The sequence below is a fragment of the Sorex araneus genome, chromosome X (assembly GCF_027595985.1).
Source record: "Sorex araneus isolate mSorAra2 chromosome X, mSorAra2.pri, whole genome shotgun sequence".
Taxonomy (NCBI): Eukaryota; Metazoa; Chordata; class Mammalia; order Eulipotyphla; family Soricidae; genus Sorex; species Sorex araneus.
Window position 1 is genome coordinate 61,382,087 of NC_073313.1, and position 24,750 is coordinate 61,406,836.

Genomic DNA, 24,750 nt, shown 5'->3' on the forward strand with positions numbered 1-24,750 from the left:
TGGTCCACCGGGCTGCAGGCAGAGCTGAGGCCAGGCGCGAGGCTGTTCTGAAGGTAGCATTGACCGGACCTGGGGAGTGAATACGTGAGACCCAGAGACGGGTCCCAGTCACAAACAAGCCTTCAGCTGGACGGGGCTGTAGGAAGAGCAGCAGGGTGATGCGGGGGACAAAGAGGGACACTTCGGGGAAAGTCATCAGGCAGCGCAGAATGGGGACTTGCATGTCCTCACCTGGGTGCAGGAGAGAAGCCAGGCTGGAGGGGCTAGGAAAGGTGTTGCGGGGATGACCCCAGGAGAGGGCCAAGCAGAAGGAACAGAGCGAGTGGAAGCACAGAGGCAAGAAGGAGCACGGGGGATGGGAGGCAGCGAGTGCTCTGGGCTGGAGCTGGGTCCGAGAGAGTTGGGAGCGAGGAGTCTGGAGAGGTGCTCTGCCCCAGGCCAGCCCCTGCACAGCCCTGAGGCAACCGTGCTTTATCAGAAATGATGTGAAGAACAATGAGGGCTTAGCAGGGGACGTCTGTGAGCCTGACAGGCGCTTTTGGGAGATACCTCGTCCTGTGGAGTAAAGAGGCCAGGAGAGCAGGGACAGGGCACGGAGGGACACCAGCGCAGAGAGTCGCTTCTCTCTTCCTGGACCCCCGGTCGTGGCTTCTGATGGGGTGCCATTGGTGGAAATGGAGCCGAGGAAATGCTTTCGAGGAGTCTTGGAGAGGTGGAAATGCTTGCTTGGGTGATTCATGTTAGTCCATCTCCGTTCAGGTTCACATAACCAGTTAGTGGCATATTCATACAACTCCTCTTGTTCTCTGACTCAGTTTACTCATTGTCATCATCACTGTCTTCCTGTTGCTCATCGATTTGCTCGAGCAGGCACCAATGACATCTCCATTGTGAGACTTGTCACTGTTTTTGGCATATCGAATATGCCACGGGTAGCTTGCCAGGCTTTGTCAGGCGGGCGAGGTACTCTCAGTAGTTTGCCGGGCTCTCCGAGAGGGACGGAGGAATCAAACCCGGGTCGTCTGCGTGCAAGGCCATACCCGCTGTGCTATCGCTCCAGCCCCCATAGCAGGTGATAACAAGTGTGTGGTCAAACAGGCTGGAGGCTTGCGTAGACATTGATGGGGATAGTCTAATAGTGGTGCTGGATGGGCCGGGACTGGGCCCCTGTCATCTCCAGAGTTGGGTGCGTGTGGGGGAGGGGATATGAAGGATTGGTTCCTGAAAGGGGTCACAGTGCCTGTGGAAAACCAACAGGAGTTATTGGGGTGCGGAGTGTACTGCTTTGAACCTATGCCGTTTTCCGCATTGTTCTCCTGTGGCATTTCTTGGGAGGGTGAGTGGCCTCTGGTAACCTGAGGCACCTTGGCCTATCTCCAGGCCAAGTGTTGGTTTCTTCAGCTGGAGTCTCCGGAAGGCTTCAGGGAGACTGTGCTGGGTGCGTGAGGGAAGGTGCCCCTTTACCCCTCGCACGTTCGGAGGTGATGGTGAGCTTCTCTTCCTGCTGAGGCCAGAGCTACCTTGGCAACAGCACAAAGCCGTAAACTATGCCTTGCCAAGTGTTTATGCAAATTCCACATTAGCCTGCCTGAGCACTGGAAAGAAATGTCCAGAACAGCGTCGCATTAGAAAAACACGCAGGTAAAAGGTTTTGCCCTGCTTGACTTGGCACGCAGGCTTCCAGCAGACGGCTGGGCGTTCTGCATTCACGTCACCGGGGAGGCGGGCTCCTTCCCATGCTAATGAGCCCTGAAGCTAAGCGCTGACCACCAGCACTGGGCACCTTCCTCCTTTGTCACTGTGGCCACTGCTCTCCTTATCGTGACTGCTTTGTGCTTCCTGGCGGGGTGGGGGAGGGGAGCATGAGGGGTGTTACAAAGCACCTCAAAACCCCGAATGGGAATTCTAGTAGGAGGCATGAAGGAGGCGGTGACTTGTGATGTCCTGGTAATTGGTGGCATTCTGCGACAGGACAGGCTCTGCAGAACCAGCCCGCTCGCCATGGAGTCTTATTCCAGGCAGGCCCTCTGGGTTTTTTTGTGGCCACCTCTGGACCAAGGAGCCCTTGCCTCCATACCCAGCCCGATCTCTCCCCACCTCCCCGGCTTTGCTTACTGCCTCGGCTCCCAGCTATTCAGGCAGTGTTTCTAGGGCCCGCCGCAGGGTGCACACAGCAAGCCCGAGACTCCCTGGAGACAGGCAGCAAGGCCAAGCTGCTCTACACTCTGCCCAGTGGGTGCCCTCTGAATGGGACTCTGCGTCTGCGGCCTCTCCTGGGGGCCACGGTCCATTTCTCTCCTGTCCTGCCACCGTGCACCTTCATACTCACTCCCCACCCGATTAAGAGACTTTGTTTTCTTGTTTTGTGTGGAGGAAGGCAGGGGAGGGTCCCAAGCGGTGGTCAGAAAGCCTGGGCCCCTGCGGTGTGTGGAGTGATGTGTGCTACCCCAGGCGGGCTTGGAGACTTCCTGGGATGCAATGGTGAATCTCAGGGAGCCAAGTGGTGGCAGGGATCAAAGGCACAAGGCGCACATGTTAACACCTGGGCTGCTCCTTCGGGGCCCTAGCATGGAGCCCGGGGGTCTGAGAGCCGGGAGAACGGAACACAGCATGCAGAGAGCACAGGAGCTCGGGACGGACGAAAAGGAAACTCTTCTCTTTTTATTTGATCATTTGGGGGCCACACTCAGCAATGCTCAGGGGTGACTCTTGGCGCTGTTTCGGGGGACCGTATGGGAAGCTGGCGATCAAACCTGGGCCAGACTGCGCGCAAGGCAAGCTCGGTCCCAGCTGTGCTTTCTCTTTAGCCCCAAGGGAACACTCTTTTCTTTTTTTTGGGAGGGGGGATGTTTTCTTTCTTTTTTTTTTATCTGGACTTTATTGATCTAATAAAATTACATTAAGAATTGAAATGAATTATACATTATTGTGCTCATGTTTCCCCCATACAAAGATCGAGAACCCATCCCTTCACCAGTGCCCATCCTCTACCACCAGTAAACCCAGCATCTCTCCCACCCTCCCCAGTCCCGTCTCCCCCCCCACACACACTGCCACTATGGCAGGGTATTCCCTTTTGTTCTCTCTCTCTGATTAGGTGTGGGAACACTCTTTTCTTTTCCTCCCCATCCCCTTCTTTGTCATTGTTGTGATGATGGGGGGGGGCGGTGGCACATGCACCTGACTGTGGTGGTCGCCAGCATTGCCCATCAGGCCATGGTGCTCTCACACATGCTCGCTGGGGGCCCCTAAAGCATGCCTGCCAAGGCGCACGCTTTGAGCTGTGGCACTCGTCCGTTTTTGTTGTTGGGGTGCTTCTGTGGGTTGTACCCCTTTGTGGTGGTGCTCACACAGTAAGCCTGAAGCTTCTCAGGGCCTACTCCTGGCTCGGTGCTCGGGGATCACTCAGGGATCTGAACTCAGGGACCGTAGGTGGGGCTGGGATTTGAACCTGGCCATGCCAAGGGCAGGAAATCATTGGCAGTACGCAGGTTTGGGATTTTCCCATTCACAGACCAGTTCCACAAGTGAGAATGCAAAAGCCAAGTCACAAGCGCTGGGGAATACAGACGGCAGAGCTGGGCTGGGGCAACGGCTGAGGTGTGGAGCGCCAAGGCACTCAGATTCCAGGTAGCCAATCAGAATTACTGTCACTGTTATCCCCTTGCTCATCAATTTGCTTGAACGGGCACCAGTAATGTCTCCATTGTGAGACTTCTTGTTGCTTCTTCTTTTTTTTTTTTTTGCTTTTTGGGTCACACCCGGTGATGCACAGGGGTTACTCCTGGCCCATGTACTCAGGAATTACTCCTGGTGGTGCTCAGGGGGAAAATATGGGCTGCTGGGAATCGAACCCGGGTCGGCCGCGTGCAATGCAAACGCCCTACCCGCTGTGCTATTGCTCCAGTCCGCCAATCAGAATAGACAGTGGAATGGCTGGGATTTGGCAGCAGATTAAAGGAAGCCCCCAGCCCCTTATCTCTTCGGCTTCCCCTCCCCCACCCTCCCAGACACGAGCCACTCAGGGCCAGACAGGGGCAGGTACAGGCAGGGCTCAGGGCTGGAATGCTCAGGTTGTGACAAGGTGCTGAGCACAAGACTCTCATCCCCGCACCTGTGGCCCTGTGGAGACCAGGAAAGCGCACGCGGGATGGAGAGAGAGGAGGAAAGTTGTTTCCGGGACGGGGCAGCCTGGGACAGGACCAGTGACTTTGTTGTTGGAGGTGAGCAGACTTCGAGGGACAGCACAGGGAAGTCCTTCATGGGACTGGGCATCATCAGGGACACGACTGGTGACATTGTTCACAGTTAAAAGAGAGGCTGGATGTCTGGGAAGGGACACGGATCTTTCTTTCTTTCTTTCTTTCTTTCTTTCTTTCTTTCTTTCTTTCTTTCTTTCTTTCTTTCTTTCTTTCTTTCTTTCTTTCTCTTTCCCTCTTCCCTCTCTCTCTCTTTCTCTCTTTCTTCCTCTCTCTCTCTTTCTCTCTTTCTTCCTTCCTTCCTTTCTTTCTTCTTTCTTTCTTTCTTTCTTTCTTTCTTTCTTTCTTTCTTTCTTTCTTTCTTTCTTTCTTTCTTTCTTTCTCTCTTTCCCTCTTCCCTCCCTCTCTCTTTCTCTCTTTCTTCCTCTCTCTCTTTCTCTCTTTCTTTCTTCCTTCCTTCCTTCCTTCCTTTCTTCTTTCTTTCTTTCTTTCTTTCTTTCTTTCTTTCTTTCTTTCTTTCTTTCTTTCTTTCTTTCTTTCTTTCTTTCTTTCTCTCTCTCTCTCAAGAATTACTTCTGGCGCTGCTCAGGGGACCATATGGAATGCTGGGAATCGAACCCGAGTCTGCCGTGTTCAAGGCAAACGCCCTACCCTCTGTCCCATTGCTGCAGCCCCCCTTCTACCTTTATCTGTACAATAAACTCTAACTTTTCAGCTACCACATTTTTTGGTAGCTGAAATCTTTCATACAATTCTCAAGAACCCACCAGTTGAGGCAAATTGTCGTTCGGGCTAACAATAGGACAAGAGTGAAAGCACTTGCCTTGCATGCAGCTGACCCTGGTTCCATCCCCAGCACCTCCTAGGGTGCCCCGAGTACTGCAGGTGTCTCTCCTGAGCGCAGAGCCAGGAACAGCCCGAGCACTGTGGAGCTCAAAACAGAAGACGATGAGCGGAGATAGCTGAGTTGCTTGCACCCCAGTGAGCACATGTGGGGTCCCTGAGCACTTGACCTCCGGGGCAGCTCGTTTGCAAGGCCTGTGCTCTCAGACCTCGCGCTATTCCCTAGGGCCAGGAAACATTGATTAGAATTCACTTTTGGGGTTTCCTTTTATCCCTAGAGTGTTTTCCCAGACTCCCATGCGTCATGTTGCTGCTACACTGAGTGGTTCCCAGACTAGTGAGTTTTTCTGGCAAAGAGATTGCTTTCTTTCTCTTGTTCCTAATGGGGGATCTGTAGGGTAGCGCCGACTTTTTATTTTGCAAAGTAAGCACATTAAACAAAACACTAGGATCTTTTCAGGAAAGAAAGAACTGTTGTATGCTGAAGCAGCCCGGGACTTGAGAATAAAGGTCAGCACTCGAAGTTCTGGGAGAGGAGGGGCGCCTCCCCGCTTGCCACAACAACCTCATTTTTCTCTTTTGACCTGGGACTGCTGAGGACTTGCTTCGGTGGGGCTTTGGGGTTGGAGCCATCCCGGGGAGCTCCTGCCAAGCTGCGGGGAGCCTTTGTCTCCAATCTGGGCACACCAGGGGAGCGAGGTGAGAGGGAGAGCAGAGGGGACCCTGCACCCTTCCCTACCGGACTGGGGCCCTCACAGGAGTTCCGAAGGAGGCTGCGGGGGGGGGGGGCGGAATCCTCAAGGCAGGGATTTGTGGCCCTGGAGTCCGAGCCCAGGAACCCCACATGGAGGACATAACGCTGGTGGGAAAACAATGGCCGGCCACTTAGAGTCCGTGTACTGGTGGGAAAATGTGTTCCTACCAATGCCTGGGGCAGGGGCTGGAGCGATAGTACAGCGGGTAGGGCATTTGCGTTACACGTGGTCGACCCAGGTTCGATTCCCAGCATCCCATACGGTCCCCCGAGCACCGCTAGGAAGAATTCCTGAGTGTAGAGCCAGGAGTAACCTCGGTGCATCGCCAGGTGTGATACAAAAAGAAAAAAAAAAGCCTGGAGCAGACCACTGTCCTTGGCACCTTCTCCGTCAGGCTCAGGGCTGAGGAACAGTGGGTCTGCCGAGGAAAGGAGTAAATGGTTTTCCTGAGAAGTTCTGGAAGGGTGGAGGAGAGGAGTGGCAGAGGGTGGCATGGCCGAGCCAGGAGCCAGAAGCAGCCTCCTAGCACTGCACGCAATAGTGGCAGCTCGGTGAGGATGGAGGCGTGCAGGGCCATGCTGTAGAATTTCCTCAGTGGATTTCAACTCAGCAGAGCAGCAGCTGACCAGCTCACCAATGTCCAGGCTTCCCTGGCCTAGCGGGTTGGGGCCTGAACATCCACCCTCTTACGCGCACGCTAATTTATCTTAAAAGAGTTTGATGGGGGGAGGGGCAGGCCCCAGCTGAGAGGATGACTTATTTGGGAGGATGACTGATCTCCGACTTGCGATACTTGAATGGCCTTGAGGTGGCTTGAGGCCCACACCCAGAGGCCCTCAGGGCTTCCTCCCAGCTCTGTGCTCACAGTTCAACCCTGGCCGTGCTCGCAGGGTCATATATGGTGCTAGGGAGCAAGGCATGCAAGTGTCCCGCCCCGTCCTATCGCTCCAGTCCTGCATAACTGTTATGAGGAGGTTTCTTCTGGAACCTGTTAACATGGTCCCTTACTGTGGATTCTTCCTGGCTGTCGCCTCCAGCATCCACGCTGCCCACCTGGAAAAGTGCGTTTCCTAGTTCCACCAGTTAAGTTTCATCCCTACTCAAACTGGCAGTGGGGAGGTCAGCCAACTTTTGCTGTTGCAGGCTAGGAAGAAAATAGATTTTGACCATTGCAAGTTTCCCCCTTTCACTTCAGGGGTGTAAAACATGACCGCAGACCACTCGGAAGAGAGTAGGGGAGGTTGGGTTCCCACAAACACGGCAGAGGTGACAACTGCATTTAGCGTACTTTCCCAGGATGTGAAAGTCTTTTGAATTTTCTCCTCATTTAAAAGCAATATTGGTTTGTTTTCTTTTTTAACATTTTTAAATTTATCTTATTTTAATTTTTTAAATCTTTTTGTAATATTGGTTTGTTTTCTAGAGGAACAGCAGGCGTGCGGGATTTGACTGTTGGGCTGATCTGTGCCAACAGCCCTGGGTTAGGGGCTGTAGCACTGTCATCTTGTTGTTCATCAATTTGCTCGAGCGGGCACCAGTAACATTTCCGTTGTGAGACTTGTTACTGTTTTTGGCATATCGAGTACACAACGGGGAGCTTGCCTGGCTCTGCCGTGTGGGTGGGATACTCTTGTTAGCTTGCCAGACTCTCTGAGAGGGGCTGAGGAATCAAACCCAGGTCGGTCGCATGCAAGGCAAATGCCCTACCTGCTGTGCTATCACTCCAGCTAGGGGCTGGTCAGAGAATTAAAGCTTCTCTACTAGGTGGGATTTAGGCGTCTCCACTGCATGGGCACCAGTGAGAGCTCTGGCTGGCTGTTCCCAGGATCACGACATGTTGTTGGCACAGATGGTCTTGACTTATTTCACTTTAGTTGATTTGGGCCACACCTGGTAGTGCCTGGGGCTCATTGCTCAGGTATCACTCTCGAGGGGCATGGGGGATCCTCAGGAGTGATAGGGATTGAACCTGGGCCGCCGCATGCAAGGCCAACAACCTACACACTGCCCTACTTTGTACCCCTGAAGAGGGGGTCATTTTTTTTAATGTAGGAGTGCTGCTTTTTATTCAGCCATTGATTAAGCTGATTGAACTGGGCATGAGCTTCACATTATCTAAATTTTTTTAAAATTGGATATCCATGAGATAGACCATTACAAAGCTGTTCATAATTGGGTTTCAGTCATAAATGATCCAGCATCTAACCCTCCACCGGTGTCCATTTCCCACCACCAACGTCCCCTGTCTCCCCATCACCTTCACCTAAACCCCTACACCCTACCCTCAGCCTCCGTCTATGTGAGGCACTGTCCTTCTTGCTCTCTCTCTCCTTTTCCTTTTATGCATTATGGTTTGAAATACAGGTGCTAAGAGGTCATGGTGTTTGTTCAGGGCATTCAGTATTTTTATCGAGATGGTAAGGCTGGACTAAATTTTCAATTGGGTAGCAGCTTTGGGGTGTGGATGTGACTGCCGAGGCTTCCAGAAGTACAGGGAGTTGGGGGAAGGTAGCCATCCCGACGGTAGCCATCCCAACCCTGAGAAAGCCTGGAGATTTCAGTCACAAAACCCGCATACCAAAATTTTCAGCAGATTATGTTTTGGTGGGGCTGGAGCGACAGTACAGCAGGTAGGGCATTTGCCTTGCATGTGGCCGACCCAGGTTCAATTCCTCCGCCCCTGTTGGAGAGCCTGGCAAGCTACCAAGAGGATCCTGCCTGCATGGCAGAGCCTGGCAAGCTCCCCGTGGTGTATTCGATATGCCAAAAACAGTAACAACAAGTCTCACAATGGAGATGTTACTAGTGCCTGCTCGAGCAAATCGATGAGCAACGGGATGACAGTGATACAGTGATATATCTTGGTGAGGCCGTCCTGAGATGATGGAGTCAGGCCGGGAGTATGGCGGCGATTTTGGATTGAGAAAGTAAGTGGCTACTGGGGACTCTGCTTGAGGAGGAGGCACAGGCCAACCCATCCCACCCCCTCCAATTTATCCCGGGCTGTTCAGCCATGCACGGGTCTGAGCTTAACTGTGGCTTTTGATGTCTTTCGACATTTATTTATGGGTCTCTGAAGCAAGGCCGGTAATAGACCTTATAGGGTGACACTGGAGTTGGTTCATGGGGGTGACATCCAGTGCTCCAATGGGGTAAATGTTAAGGCTGCATCTTTCCTCCCCCCTCATGTCTCCTCTACCTAAGTAAATGTACCAGCTCGTGTGCCTTGGTTCACTCATCAGCACCTAAGCGCTTCCTTGGTGTAGGGCAAGTGAATGGCCTAGTGTAGAAAGCGGAGCCACAGCAGTGACCTGGAAGAGTCGGAAGCAGTTAGTCGGCCTCTCTGCCTTCCTCGCCTCTCCCTCTGTCCCTCATTCCCCTCCTTTCCTCCTCCCTATCTCCTCCCTTTCCTCTTCCTTCATTCTTCCCTCCCTTCTTTATTTCTCCTTTCTTCTTCTTCTTTTATTTATTTATTTATTTATTTTTTGCTTTTTGGGTCATACCTGGAAATGCACGGGGGTTATTCCTAGCTCTGTGCTCAGGAATTACTCCTGGCCATGCTCAGGGGACCATATGGAATGCTGGGAATCGAACCCAGGTCGGCCATGTGCAAGGCCCTACCCGTTGTACTATTGCTCCAGCCCCTCCTTATTTCCTTCCTTCTTTCCTCCCTTCCTTTTCTTCCTTTCCCTTCCTTCCTTCTTCCTCCCTTTTCCCTTCATTCCTTCCTTTCTCCCTTCCTTATTCCACCTCCCTCCCCTCCTTCCTTCTGACCCTTTCTTCATTACTTCCTTCTTTCCTGTGACCACTGACTACAGCTGTCCCCAGACTCACATGCAGGCCTGTCCCCTCACTGCATGCCAGACAGCTGCTCAACCCTGTCACTTTATTCTTGGCACCATGTCAGTGGGTTCAGCTAGGAAGCGTGGCTCTCAAGTCCACGTTCCCAGTGGTCAGCTGCCGGCATTCTTAGTGACCGCCCCTCTGCAGCTATGAGGCTACACTAGCCTCAGGTCTCCAGGTCTCTGCTTTCCTCTCTCCCTTGTTAATTACTGACGCAGCTGTGAAGTTGCTGTGGCATGAAAATGGGCAAATGTCCAGGATATCTCACGTCCTTGAATGTGTATTCCACAGGCAGCCAGCAAGCTGCCACTGCTAGGGCCACAGAACCGCCGATGAGCCCCATGCCAACTTGGGAGCTCCTGGGAGTCCCGGGTTCACCAAGGCCGACCCCTGCCCTCTACTATTGCTCAGGGGGGTGGTACACACACGGGGGTCTCTAGGGAAGGGGTAGGCTCAATGGGAGGTGACCATCTGTGGAGCTGTGGCCGGGGCAGAGATGGGCTCCTGGAGAGGCGCTTTCTCTTTGTCCTCGAAAGCAGGCTGCAGTGGCAGTGTTGGGGAGGCCTTGCACGTCCAAGGCGTGAGCGAGAGAGGGGCGTTCACGGGAAGGGACTTCAGCTGCTGCGGCGATCGGCCAGCACCTTTACAGATGGACTCTGCAGACGTGAACTAGCGCTTCCTGTGCATTGATCACAGCCTCGGGACAACGCCCCCGAGCCCCCCTCCCCAGCTGGGCCCGTCCTCATTTCCTTGGGACGTGCCTCAGTTCACCAAGAGCCGCCTGTCCGTCACAGAAAGGGCTCCCCCTCCCCCACAGGAACCTCTGGACGAGGTTGCGCTCTGGCTCCCAGCAGGGACCTGCAGGCGCCCGCGGAGGCGGAGCGCGGCTGGCTGGTCCCGGAGGTGCGGCGGGATGAGCGCCCGGGAACAGCCTTGGCAGAAGGACACCCAGGCCAGAAGCTGGCAGAGCTGTGTGCAAGGTCACCCAGCTGGCCGTGCACAGCTGGCATGGGGGCTGCCCTCCCCCGGGTCTTTCTGGGGACCCCGGGAAGCGTCGGGGGGGGAATCTAGGTGGAAATCAGCGCCCGCAGACGACGCCTCGCGCGCTCCGGCCCCTGACCTCCCACTGCTGGGGGGCCCAGCCGTGGCACTTTAGAGCCAGCGACCCGGTGGGAAGGGCCTGGAGGGTGGGGAGCCTCCTCTGGCCCCGCCCCGCCCCGCCCCGCCCCCTGGGCTAGAGGCCCCGCCCCCAGACTGCAGGCTCTTTTCATGGCCCGGAGAAGGCGTCCGGCAAGGGGGCGGGGCGGGGGCGGGGCCAGATCCGGGGGCGGGGCCCTCGCGGCGGGCCTGGCTCCTCCCCGGCCCCGCCCCCGCCGCGCCCGCCCCGAGCGCCCCCTCCGGCGCGCTGGTGCTCACTGTGGCCTCTGGGCCCCTCCGCCCCGTCGCCACCATGCGGGCCTGGCGCGTGGCCTTCGTCGTCGTCTGTCTGTCCGTCTCCTTGGCCGCGGTGGTCCAGAGAGGTAAGGTGGCGGCGGGGCGCGCGGGGACCCCGCCCTGTGGGCCCGCGGGGCGGGGGCGCGGCGCCGTGGTGCGCATGAGCGGCCTGTCCCCCGCCTCCGCGGGCCTGCGGTGGACGCTGCGGGCAGCCGGGCGGGGCCGTGCGGGGCCGTGCGGGGCGCAGGGGTGGGCGCGAGACCCCGGAGCCGCGGGGGCCACACGGACCGCCAGAGGGGTGGCCCCTGAGTGCCAAGCCCCGGCCTGCAGGGGGCATCGCCCGGGCCGACAGCTGTGCCCGCACGTTGCCTTTGGGAGAACCTTGAAGGCGGCGGCCATCTGGGGCACCTGCCGCGGATGCGCCCGCGGGGGTTGCGGGTGATGGGAGGTGCAGGCCAGCTGACTGGGCCTTAGGTTCAGGGGCGCTCCAGGTGCCTCTGGTGCCCCCCCCCACGGGCTGTGGAGCCTTTGGGGTTATGTGGCCAAGGTTGGGGAGAGAGACATCCTGGCCAGTCACTCCTCCTGGCGTGGTCCAAGGCCCGGCGGGGCCGCCTTAGGGACGCAGCATCTCAGGCCCGTCCCTGACCTACTAAGTGAAAGCTGCATTTTCTCCATGACTGTCCCCCAGTACATTCGTGTTTGAGAAGCATCTTTTAGAACATATGCAGCTTGGAGTTAAAAATAAGGTCTTCAAAGTGTAGCAGCAAAATCTTCTTACACTTATTTATATCCACGTCCAGAAACGGGTTGAAGAAAACGCTAATTATATACAGAATTGTGCGCGGAGTTTCCTGACAAGGAAGGCAGATTCACCAGCGAGAAACGCATGAGCTCAGCAAAACTGTCCTAGCACCGAGTTCTGGTGCGATTTATGCTCCATCTCCTGCACACTGAGAAGTGCTTCTCTCCAGGGCCCTTTGGGAAAGGATGCGAGAGGGGGCTCCGCTGGGCAAGGCTCTTCTTGGTCTCGTGACAGGGGGATGGGAGATGACCTGTTTGACATTCTCCTAAGGTCCCAGGTGCAGTTCTAGACACTGATGATGCAGCTGTAACAAAACTAGGACTATGCCCCGCTGGAGCTGGCTGTCGTCCTGGAGGTGGTGGCCAGCGAGCCCAAATGTTACAACCTACACCATATTCATGCCGTGAAGAAAAATGAGAGCAAGTTGCGGTTGTTGGCTTTTCTGTTACATGTTTCTCTTTGCAGTGAAAAAGGTTTAGGCTCGGATGCCTTGGTTGACTGGTGTGCACTGAGAGGGAACATTTGGCAGGGAAAGCAAAAGCCCTTAGACAAGGGATAGTGCTGAGGGCCTGCATCTGATCCCCGGCATGGAGCCCCTCTTCCCCGCACCACTGCAGCTGAGCGGCACCTCATCCCCAGGCCTGAGTGTGGAGGCCCTGGCAGACTGACAGCGTGCTGCTCGCAGTGCCCTGGGTGCCCCACATCCCCTGTGCCTTGCTTGGAAGGTCCCCACCCCTCAAGGTGGCATTTCTCTCCAGCCTATCTCCTGAATGGCCTCAGGCTGGTTTGAGACTGAGCAAGTGAGGAGGAGGGGCCAGCTCGCAGTGCTGCCTTGAACGCATGGGGTCGTGGGTTCAAATCCCTGGTGTCCCACATGTGCAGCATGGAATCCTGGCTGCTCTGCTGTCTGCTCTTCCTGGAACCTCAAATAGTTTCTGACCACACCGCAGCCCGGTGTGTTAAGCCCCGCACAAAGGACCATGAGTCTCAGAACACCCCGCCTAGGAAATGCAACCCCTGACCAACGTGAGTGAGCCCCACGGAGACCCAAACACCGCAGCCGCCGTTGGGGCTCTCACTAGCTGGGACCACAGCACACATAGCAGAGGGGACCGAGGCCCACTCATCTGCTGCCTGTGTGCGCCCACAGAACTGTGAGCTGCCCTTTGAGGCCGTAACAGGGCTCCCTTTCCCAAATGCCAGCCCTGTGCTGGGTCTGTCTCTTCTCTCGGCTCCCTCCCAATGCCCCCATTCCCCAGCCCGCATTATTAACACCCGTGTCCTGATGTCCCTAATGGCCTTGAAAACTAATGGGCAGGAATGCCTTTCTCTGCTAAAAAGCGTGCAGTCCAGCGAGCTTTGGGGCGTGTGCTGAGATGGATCTCAATCACCAAACCCTGCGCGTCGAGGGCGGATGCCTCCTGGGAATGGCAGGGGAGAGCAATGAGGAGTGTGGCAGACTGGTGACAATTACCTATTTTTCTTGCCAGCCTGCTGCCACCACAGGCAATTCCCATACGTGCCCGGTGCCTCCATTTCCCCACCTATAACACAGGAATCTCATGCCCTTCGGCCCGAGGGGTGCTCAGTAGGGTTAGATGAGTGAGTGGAAGCAGTTGTGGGCCAGGAGAGAGTATTCACCCGAAATGAGATGGAAGAGTCACGTTAGAGAACAGGCAGATGGTGCAAAGCTGGGAAGTGCTCAGAGGCCTGCAGCCGGGGCCGAGAGTGCAGTCATGAGGCGCCCTTGATTCCCCGGCACAACACAGTTTCTGAGCAAATGGGGGAGGCCTGCACAGACTGAGTGAGGTCTGAAGCCTTATGGGGGAGCCCGCCCCCAAATAGATAACACAGGCTGACCTTGAACGCCTGCCGAGTGAGAGAGGCCAGCCGCAGAAAGCCACCTTTTGTGTGATTCTGCACATCAGAAACATCCCGAGTGGCAGATCCCGAGAGAGAAAGCACTTCGTGATTGCCAGGGGGTGGGGTGGAATGCTAGCTGATGGAAATGTTCTGGAGCTAGAGAGGTCATAGTGGCACAACTTGGTGACTGTTCTAAAAAGTGCCGAGTTGCCTGCTTTAGGAGGGTGAGCTGTATGTAGAGCGCTGCATTTGTGCACTGTAAAACATGAATGTTGTTAACCGTGGTTGCCAGTTACTGATCGTGAAGTTGGAGGCATCAGTGTCAGCTTCTCTTCCCCTGTGCCCCCATGCTCCCTTCCCCATGCACCTGCCCCCTCGTCCTGCACGTTCTAAAGTTCAGTGGTTGTGGTTTGGATCTCATTTTTTTCAGGGACACTGAGTGTGGGCTCTGCTGCTCTCCTACAAACATACTAACATTCATCCCAGAGGACCTGTGTGCATTTTGGTTTGTGTGGGGGCGACGCGTGACTGTGCTCAGGGGTTCCTCCTGGCTTTGTGCTCAGGGATCCCTCCTGGCGGGCTTGGGCACCATTTGGGGTACCTGGGGTGGAGCCTGGGTGGGCCGTGTTCCTGGCAAGTGTCCTGTCACTCTGGCCCTTGGCACTGTGCTTTCAGTAGCACCTAGTCTGGGGGACCTCTGGGGGGGTATGCAGCCCCGGATGCTATCCCATGCACCCCACAGAACCCAAACCCAGACCAGCAGGGTGTGATGTCCGTAGAACAATGGAGCAGGTGGCTGCGGTGGGCTCGACCCCCCCCCCCGGCTGCTCTCCAGGCTGCCTTAGGTTCCTGGGTCTGCAGAGGGCCCCAACGGGGTTAACTGAGCCGAGTTGCTGCAGCCCACCCACCTGAGGCCAGGAAAGTTGGGGGGGGGGTGCTTGACTTCCATTTTCTGGCTCCTCTGTGGACTGTGCGTCGCAGACACTACACTAGAGTGACCAGCCCCCTACACTCTCGGGCTCGGGGTATCAGCCCATGGGATTGGCTCTGTGGCTCTTCCTGCCCGCTCCCACCCCGTCATCACTGCCAACACCGATGAGCTCCACTTCAGGTTGTTGACAATTTACCTGGGAGATCATCTGGTAGGTAGGTCACTTGCTGTGCACGTGACTGGGTTCAATCCCCAGCACCCCATAGAGTTGCCTGGGCACTGCCAGGAATGATCCCCGCGTATCAGCAAGGGTAATCTCTGAGCACTGCAGAGTATGCTCACACAAAAAAACCTCCCCCCATAAAAGAACAAGAAAGGAGGGGGCTGGACAGAGAGCACAGAGGGCGGGGTGTAGGCCAACCTGGGGAGGATCCCTGTAGGCCTGAAGGCTCCCCGAGTCTTCCAGAGCGAACCCCGAGCATAGAGCCAGGAGTAGGCCCTGACCAAGTAGGCCCTGGCCCGGGTGGAGCCCTAAAACCAAAATTAAAAATACTCATTTTTTTTGTGGTGCCAACATGGAATTTGGGGTCTCTCACATATGCAAGGACAATGCTCCACGGATCCCCCAAAAGTCAGCCTCAGTGCTCCCCAGGGCAGGTGGCACCTCTGAGGACAAAAAAGACCTTTCACCTTCTCTGACGGCGAGGAAGTGGAGTGGGGCCCTGCGGTTTTGTCGCGGGTGTGCGTGTGTCTGGGCTCCCCGTCTGTTTTGCTCTGGGCTAGTGCACATCTGGCTGTGTGGCCGCTCCCTCCTCCTGTGGTTCTCCAGCATCTTCCCCTGTGGCGCCTGCTGTGCATATGGGCACCGGATCAGCGGTCGCTGTGCCGGGAGAGGTGCACAGCCCTTTTTAGGCTGGTGCCCAGGTGTGCTGGCTGGCCCCTCCCGGTTTGCATGTGACAGTGGATAGCCCCCCAGAAGCACAGCGTCCAGGAGACTCGGACAGGAGCCAGGGCCAGCAGGGTCCCCTGAAGGTGTCCTCATGCCCAGGTCCGAAGTCTAGGACTGGTTGGCTCTGGGGTGGAGGGAAGAATCTTCTGGTCTGCCTTTGTCAGTGATTGGAGGACTGAGGGGATGAGGGTCCTCGGGGAGACAGACTGTGGCCCCCACTGAAGGCACAGCCTGCCCGCTCCCTGAGCAGTTGCCCATCCAGTCCCGATGGCCAGGCAGGGTGTGTCAGGGTCACCCGCTGCCCTTGCTTGGCTGCCCGTGGACAAGGTGATGCTGAACCCCGCCCTTCAGCGCCGGCCAGGCCACTCTGGAGCTGCCTAGGTTATCTCAGCGTCTCAGAAGTCTGAGTTCCGTGACTTTTGCTGCATTCCTCTGTGTAAGGAGATGACTCGGTGGACCGAAGGCATGCTTTGCATGGGGGAGGCCAGGGTTTGAGCCCCCAACACTGCATGGTCCCCCAAGACACTGCCAGGTGTGGCTCCTAAGTTTAAAACAGGACAAAACTCAAGGTGGGGCTCAGCAGCCTCTGGTTGGCATTATGAGGTCAGGGACGGTGTTCTGTCAGAGGCACAGGTGGCTTCGTTGGTCTTCAGGCTACTTCCGGTAACCAGAGGTGGGATGGGGAGTGGTGGCATGAGCAAGGGCCTGTCTTCCATGTGTCCTGCCCTATCCTGGTGGGGCCAGGCCCGTTGCCGTGCGAGGTGTCTGCTCCGTAGACTTCACTGAACTGGTGCAGCCAGTGCACAGGTGGGGTGCAGTCAGCTACTGGCAACCTTGGCTCTGGCCTGACCAGCCTGGCTTCACTGTCTTGACCATTTGGCTGCATCCCTCCAGCTCAAACAACGGTTGTTATCCGAATGAGCAAACCCAAACCTCTTGCACTGCATCTTTCACTCCTCGTGATTTGGGGCTTCACTTCATTTCCGCCCATGCCTTGATTCCCACCGGCCACTTGCAGCCTCTGACCTGGGTTACTGGTGGCCGGGGCTTTGGCAGCGTTGCTCATCCCGGGAGTCATCTGACACTGCGGGCCGCTCCCTCCTACAGAAGCCCTTTCTCAGATGCATGGGTGGTTCAGTGGTGGAGTTCTCGACTGCCAGAAGCCCTTTTTCTCCTTCCCTGACCCTGGGCTCTTGGGACTGGCTCCAGCTTGGCTCTTGCTGGACAGCCCCCTTCCTTTGCTCCCTGCTCCCCTTACCAGCCTCAGGGCGACCCTGCCTGCGCTGACCCCTCTTCAGATTCTCCCCCGCCCCCTCGCCTGGCATCCTGGCTCCTGATTTCTTTCTGTCCTTACAGCTGCAGGTGGTCCCCTGTGACAAGCCTGGTGTCCCTGCTGCTTTTTACTGTTGCCAGGGGGGCCGGGCTTGGGGTTCTAGGAGGCAGGCACCTGGCCAGTGTAGACAAAGCAGGGAACGGAAGACACGGTCCACGGAGTGTCGGGGCAGGGAATGAAAGGCCTGTTGACAAAGTGGAGGCAGGACTAAGGGAGGTCAGCAGGAGGAGCGGCTCTCCACCCCCACAGAGCACAGCTGCCAGGAGGCAAGAGCCCTGCAGACCAGGGAGGAGGGTAGGAGAGTGCCAATGTCCTGCGGCCAGAGGAGACAGCCAGGAGACACCTACCTTGGAGATTTTGCTTCTGTCTCCTGGTGGCTAAGCTCGGCCTCAGACTGTTTACAGGACATGGCGCTGAGCGCAGGGTGGCCGTGCAGGTCGGGTCTTTGGAATCTCCGAGAAAAATGAGGCGCCAGCGTAGGTCACGGTGCCACCTATGCTTCTAAACGGTCCGGCCTTGGGTCACCAGCCAGGCTGCCAGTGCCCCTGCTAGCCAAGGAGTGCTGAGACTCTAGCAGGGCTCCCGGGCGGAGCTCAGGAGGAAGTCAGTAGGCAGAGGACGCCCTGCCCATAGCGTGTGCCCAGGAGTGACAAGGCAGCTGGCAGGGCGCAGTCCTGGATACCGCTGCCGAGGGCTGCCTGAGTGTAGGCCTCCGTCTCTGTGGGTGCAGGGGTGGGGGGCACTCTGTAGCTCGTGGAAGGTGTCTGCCTCGAAGGTGCTTGCCTCTTGAAAGCTGTTCTGTCACCTGTGCCCATATGTCATCGACTCCTCTGCTAACTTAAGGGGTGAAACAACCCCTTAAGACCGGGGAGATAGGGCAGGGAGAAAGGTATTTGCGTTGAATGCAGCTCACCCTGGTTGGCTCCATCCCGGTGTGACATTCGCCTCAACACTCCTGGGTGTGGGCCTGGAGATCCCCCCAGTAGGACCAGGCTGGCCCTGGTTGGTCCCTGACAGGTGAAAGTCTAGCCTGATTGGCTTGGAATCTCGGGGTGGGGTTGTGCTGTGGGTCCCATGAGTACTGCTTGGGAACACTCCGTACATTCATTGTGGCCATAGATCCCACACACTGATAATCAGAACACAGGGTAGTGTTGTTTTGTGCTCCCCCAAAGTCCAGGAATGCAGCTAGGGAGTCCCATGGTTGTCGGTGCGAATCATCTGGAAGCGTCTCCACACACATTTGAAAGGCTGGGCTCAGCCTGGGGCTTGCTTGTATTGTCCTACATGGTCCCGAGGACTCTCTGCTCATTTCATTTTACTTTTGTTTGGGGGACCACCCCCTTTGATGCTTAGGGGTCACTCCTGGTGGTGTTAGAGGACCGTATGGAATGTCCCTGCAGCGGTGCGGGCTCTGCCTGCTGTACTCTCTGGCGCCTGGGGCCTCTGTGCTCAACTGTTCCATTGGGCAGTTATAGGTGGCATCACCTTTGTTTTTTAAACTTGGCTATTGGGGCACACCCAGCAGTGTCCAAGTGTTACTCCTGACTCTGCACTCCGGGATTTCAGACTTAGGGGCCCCTATGGGATGTGGGGGATGAATTGGCCACATGTGAGGCAAGCGCCCTATCTGTTGTACCATGGTTCCGGCCCTGTGGCAAAGATGCATGGAAGCTGGCCTGTCACGGGACTACTTTCAAGTGTACAGTTTGTGGCTGAAGTATGTTCACTGTGTTGTGAGGCCATCAGAAGGAGGTTCCCCGAGTTGTCCATCATTCCAACAGAGGCCTGACCCTGTGGGGCACTCATTCCCCCGCCCTCTGCTCCCTGCCCTGCCAGTCTGCTTCCAGGCTTTGCCTGTTCTGGAGGTATCGCCTAGAGACTCGCTTGGATTTGGTCAGATCTTTGTGACTGGCTTCTCTTAATTTAGTGGGATGTTTTGGGGGTTCATTTGGTTATAGTGTGGATCGCTGCTTTATTGCTCTTTAAGGCTGAGTGTTGGGCTGATCGTATGCAGATACTACCCTTGACTCGTCGGTCCTTTGGTCCTTCGGTGGATGGACATTAGGACTTTCTGCCCTTTTTGTGTGGCAAGAGCGCGGCTGAAAGCATCTGTGTCCAGGCTTTGACTGGATGCCTGGTTTTAGTTCTCTAGGGGAGACGCCAGAAGCCACACAGCATCACTGTCTTGGCCCAGGAGCCATTTAAAGACTGTCCAGATTCAAGGCAGTAACCGATGTCTCCCTTGGTGGGAGAGCGTGCCGGGGTCTGCCAACACGATTTCCCACTGCCACTTGCATCGGCTGCGGTCTCACGCGCCCAACAAGATGTGGCGTCCTCCGTTCTCCTGGTCGGTGCCGGCTGCTACTTGTGGTTAGAGCATGCTCTTCCTGTTCGCAGGTTCTCTGTGAGGTAAGACTAGGCTTGGATGTTGTCCTGGTTAGTGGCTTTACTCCAGTTCTTGTCCCTTCCCAGGATGTCACTTGTCAGCAGCAGGATTTGGACTACTTGGTTTCGAAGATCCTTCCAGCACCAAGGTTGTAGGAGCTGGAGCGAATTTCTTTGCATAGGTTCCCTGCTGGGGGCATTGCAGGTGGCTTCTCTTCCCCCTCCCCTTCCAGTCATGCCAACTCCAAATGGCTCCAGGCATTGCCCAATGTGCCCTGGGTGCACTGTGGCCAAAGGCCAAGGCCCATTGCTATAGAGAGACCTTGACTCACTGAAGTTTTCAGACACTGTCACATGGCCACAGGACAGGTGCGTGACAGCTCACAGCTAGTCTTGGTGGATTCATTTCTACTCCAGTCCCCTTAAGAATGCATCCTTGGGGGGCAGTGCGATAATATAGCGGGTTTGGGTGTTTCCCTTCCTTGTGGCCGGCCTGGGTTCAATCCTCAGCATCCCATATAGTCCCCCGAACACAGCTAGGAGTGATTCCTGAGTGCAGAGACAGGAGTTACCTCTGAACTTCACTGGGTGTGACCCAAAAAGGGAAAAAAAGAATATATCCTTGGGCTTCTGAGCCTTGAGCGCCTCCTAACTTGCTCCAGATTATTGTTTGCATAGATTCTTTATGTGTGTGTGTTTTTTAACTTCATTTTTAAATGAATCACCGTGAGGTACAGTTATAGACTTACAAACTTCCGTGCTTATGTTTCAGTCATTTTAGTCATACAATGATCGAGTACCCATCCCTCCACCAGTGCCCATTCTCCACCACCAATGATCCCAGTATCCCTCCCACCACCACCCCAGCCCCTCCCCTGCCTCTGTGGCAGGGCATTCCCTTTTGTTTTGTCTCCTTTTGGGTGTTGTGGTTTGCAGTATAGGTATTGAGTGGCCGTCATATTCAGTCTATAGTCTACTTTCAGTCACATCTCCCATCCTGAGCGCTCCCTCCAAGAACCTTTTACTTGGTGGTCCCTTCACTATTTGAGCTGCCTTTTCCCCCAGAATATGAGGCTGGCTTCCAAGCCATGGAGCAATCCTCCTGGTATTCCACTCTAATATTCTTGGGTGTAAGTCTCCCATTCTCTAACTTTATATTCCACAAATCAGAGTCTGCATAGAGTCTTAGATGGCTCGTCTTACTCATTTTTCCTTCGTCATTATAACCTCAAGTTTAGATGGTGACCTTATGTTTATTTTCAGTGCCTCTTACTGATTTTCTGAGAACCAGTGAAAAAAGAATTTACACCGAAGAGTGAGGGCAAGCGTTGGCCACCTAAGGCAATTTGTCAAAGAAGAAATAAAACCGAACATCACTTTAATGTTAGTTGTCCAGTGTCATTAGTAATTGGAGATGCAGATTCGAGTTAATAAGAGAAAATTATGTTCCCTCCAGTAGGCCAGAATGTATAATAAAGTCTGACACTTCCAGGTGTTTACCATGTGTGTTATAGAAAATTTTGGAATTAGAAAACAGAAAAGGCCAACCCTATAATTCAGGATTAGCCACTGTAAACATATCTGATTACAATATTTGAATATTTTCATCTGCATAAATACGTATGTCACATTATTGGCATCAAGCGATAGCGCTGACTTTTCCCCTTTGTTGTGAAATAAGACATCAATCTAGCGAAGCCTGCAAGGCTTTGAAGGAAAAGGTAGAAAAAGTGCAAATCTGTCATTGCCGTCAGGTAGAAAAATAGAAGGTTGGCAGCGGGAGGGTAACCTCCACTGCCTCCTGATTGCACCCTCCCTTCCCCAGACCATCCTCACCTGATTTTTTTCATGGTTTTATTTTGGGGGCTTGCACTCAGCAGGGGCTCGGGAAAACACGCGGGGTGGTGGGGATGGAAGCCAGGTCAGCAGCATGACTAGGCCAGCGCCGTCCTGCTTCCTCTCCCAGCCCACCCCTTACTTGAGGTTGATGCTGTCTTCTTGCTATATGTGATTATCCTGCCTGCCCTTCTAGGCTGAATTTCTATTAATTATGCATGTGCCCCAAATAACATCTCCTTAAAACTGGTGGAAATGGAATGGCACCGTATTATGGCCTTCTGTGACTTGCCTGTCCCAGCTCTGCTAATGATGTTGTTTGTATTTCATTTTCATTCATTTGTATTAATATACCGCAAGCTTTTTTTTTATTTAATGTGCTCTCCTATTGATGTACATTTGGATTGGTTCCAGTATTCGACCGCAGGGCCGCCCTATCTTTTGGGTTCCTTTCATTCTGCTTCCCCCTCCCCCCCACTCCCACCACCCTTCCCCGCCTTATTTCAAGTTCTGTCAATCATGTCTCAGGGTTTGTTTGCATTGGGGATTTTTGAATCCTGTTCTTAGTTTCTTTATGCGCTGTTTATAAGCAAGACCATCCGGTGTTCATCTTTTCTGACTCATTTTGCTTAACATGGCACCTTGACTTGGGCATGCTTATGCAGATACGTAGAAACTGTGATCTGGGGACCCCAGGAAGGCCTCCAAGCCTTTCCCCGCAGGTTTAGCTCTTTGCATGGTAATATTATGATCTTGTCTTTTCTCACGAGGACACACAGGAGTTATCTGGAGGTGAGACCTATTGTACGTCATTGCTTCGTAGGTGAATGGACTGTGGTTTTGAAATCTGTATGTGCTTTTAAAATTTTTTTTTAGACACAAACATTTCTAAAGGTGTTTAAAATAGGGTTTCAGGCATACAGTGTTCCCATGTTCAGGCCAACCACCCCGTGATCCCATCTCTCTGACAATCACCCCAAGTTCTGTGTTTTTAAAAAAAAATTCACAGGGGCCACTACTAGTGGTGGTAGGGCCCCTGGGGCCACTCAGTGCCCAGGCTGTTGGGGCTACACATGTGGTGCTAGGGCTTGAGCTCAGGGCTGCCCACATGCTACGAGCTGTGCTCTGTTACGTGACCCCTCTCTCTGGCCCCCTGGTTGGTGGGTTTTGATACATTTTAGGGTCTGATGTGGTAAATGGCAATTGATTTAACCTCCCTAGACAAAAATCTCTGTGCTTCTAAATATTTGTATCCGCAGAGAAAGGCCAGAAAGCGTGAGGATACTGGTATAGGATATACGTAGGACTCGGCTTTCTGGCCTTTGTGGCATCCGTCACTTTCGTTAGTAGGGGATATCGCACCGTCTTCCAAATTGCTCGGACACTTTCTGGGCTTGTGTGTTTGTTTCAGTCTTTCTCACACCGGCTGTTGATGTCTAAGGTTACAGTAAACTGCTGGGTGTTGCAGATTTATTTGTTGCAGTATTCTGTTTTCGTTTGTTATCTCTCCATTTTCTAATGAGATTGAGGAGCTTGCCATATGTTATTATCGAATCTAATTCTTTAATAGGAATTGTGTGGCCAACTTTGGTTCCTCTTTTGGATTTTTTTTGTTTCTTTTGTTTGGAGACTCATCTAGCGCATGTTTGGGGGCTCCTCCCAGCTCTGTGCTTGAGGGTCACTCAGTACCAGATGGACTGTGTAGTGTCGAGATTAGCTGGACCGTGTGGTGTTGAGATTTCAGCCCAGGTCTCCTAGCTTCAGAGCATGCGCTCCAGCCTGCTGATTAGTCTCTCGGACCCTGCCATTCTTTCCTGACAGGTCTCCCTAATAATGCTTTCTTTCTGCCTGTAATCAGTTATTATTTTGTTTGCTTTGGTGTGGGGGCCACCCCTGGTGGTGTTTAGGGCTGACTCCTGACTCTGCACTCAGAGATCACTCCTGGTGGGCTCGGGGAACCACCATACCAGGGATCGAACCCAGGTTGGATAGTCATAAGGCAAGCACCTTAACTCTCTGTACTAGCTCTTTGACCCCTGTACATGGTTATTTTTCACTCTGTGCTGCTTATTGTCCTTGAAATATGCATATATATGGTACTCTCTGAAGTTTAGTTTCTTGCTGTGAATATTTGTGTTTGATATTAAAACCCTTGGAACGTTCCTAACCAGGAACCACCTAAAATAGGATCTAACATTGTGTGTGTGTATTTTTGTGGGAAATATCTGGTAGTGCTCAGGGATGATTCCTGGCAGCCTTGGGAGACCATATGGGTGCCAGGGATAGAATCTGGGTTAGCCACTTACAAGGTAGGTGCCCTACCCGATGTACTCTCTCTCCAGCCCGGGGCCTAACCTTGACCCTTTGCTTCAGCTAGTATCAAGTCAGTTTGTTTTATAGCCCTCTGGAAGTTGAAGTGAAGCTGCAGCTTTGTCTCATTACCCCCAGTAGCGATGGGGGCCATAGACTTCCGGCTTAGAGTCCTCAATTTAGGTGGCCAGAGGCATGGACTCAAGCCCCTTTTCCTGCCTTGGGAGGTCAATATGATGCTGGCAGAGGCCTGTCCAGGCTAGCACATGCTCTTGTAGCAGCTGGCTGGCTGTGCTGTGTGTTGCCTTTGCATTTATTTCCCTGGGTGGGAAATTGCTGGGGCCTAGTTCTGGCTCTTGTTACCATCTTGTTGGTTTTGCAGTGTTTTCAAGAGGGTGTTTTTTGAAAAATATATATTTTAACTTTTTTTATGAATCACTGTGAAATAGACCCTTATAAAGCTGTTCATGATTGGATTTCAGTCATACAGTGTTCCAACACCTGTCCCTTCACCAGCATCCGTTTCTCAGCACCACTGTCCCCAGGTTCCCTCCCATCATCCCCCACCACCCACCCCTTGCCTGAATCTATGGCAGGCACTTTTCTTCTCTCTCAAAAGGGTGTTTTATTTATGCCTCCCTCTGCCCTTTGTCACTGCTGTGGTTGTGATTACCAGGGTCACACGTCTGATTATGGTACTTGCACACTTGACCACGGTGCCCCCCACCCCCCCGCCGTGGTGGGGAGGGCTACACACTTTCATTGTGGTATTTGCATGCAAGCTCTGTGGGGCTCTCCCGGCTGTGTTGGCTTGTTTGCATTCTGGCTGTGCAGTCCAGGAGTTGCTAGGGTGTTCACATCCGTGCTTGCCACAGGGTGGCTGGGTCTCCCTCTTGGACACAGGGCTTGCACCTCATGTATTAGGATGGGGCCCTCCCAGGTGGAGCCTAGGAGGCCTGGGCCTTCTGCTCTGGAAATTCTCAGTCCACCGTGCTGATGGGTTCCTGACAGGATGGGCCTGAGGATATGGCACCCGTCAGATCCTGTGGTACCAGGGACGACCCAGGCCGCCTTGGCAGTGCCTAAGGGCTTCCAGGGATATACCTGGAGGTGCTTGGGGGCATCCAGAGCTGCGCCTAGTGGTGCTCAGAGGACCACATGGTGTCTGGGATTGCCAGCCATGTGCTTCAGCTCTTGTATGATCTCTCCAGCCCTGCAGACCTTTTTACTGTGCTCATGGGAGGTTGTGCAACCCTAACTTTGC

At 54.3% G+C, this 24,750-nt stretch overlaps 1 protein-coding gene across 2 annotated transcripts in view; it reads left to right on the plus strand.

Annotated features, from left to right (window-relative positions):
* Nucleotides 1–10,995: 10,995 nt before the first annotated feature.
* CD99L2 (CD99 molecule like 2) overlaps nt 10,996–24,750 on the plus strand; it is a 120,919-nt gene continuing 107,164 nt past the window's right edge. For both annotated transcript variants that reach the window (XM_055123490.1, XM_055123491.1), the window contains exon 1: nt 10,996–11,160. In XM_055123490.1, the coding sequence (XP_054979465.1) occupies nt 11,091–11,160 (70 nt within the window). In that variant the 5' untranslated portion in view covers nt 10,996–11,090. The remainder of the gene's footprint in view (nt 11,161–24,750) is intronic.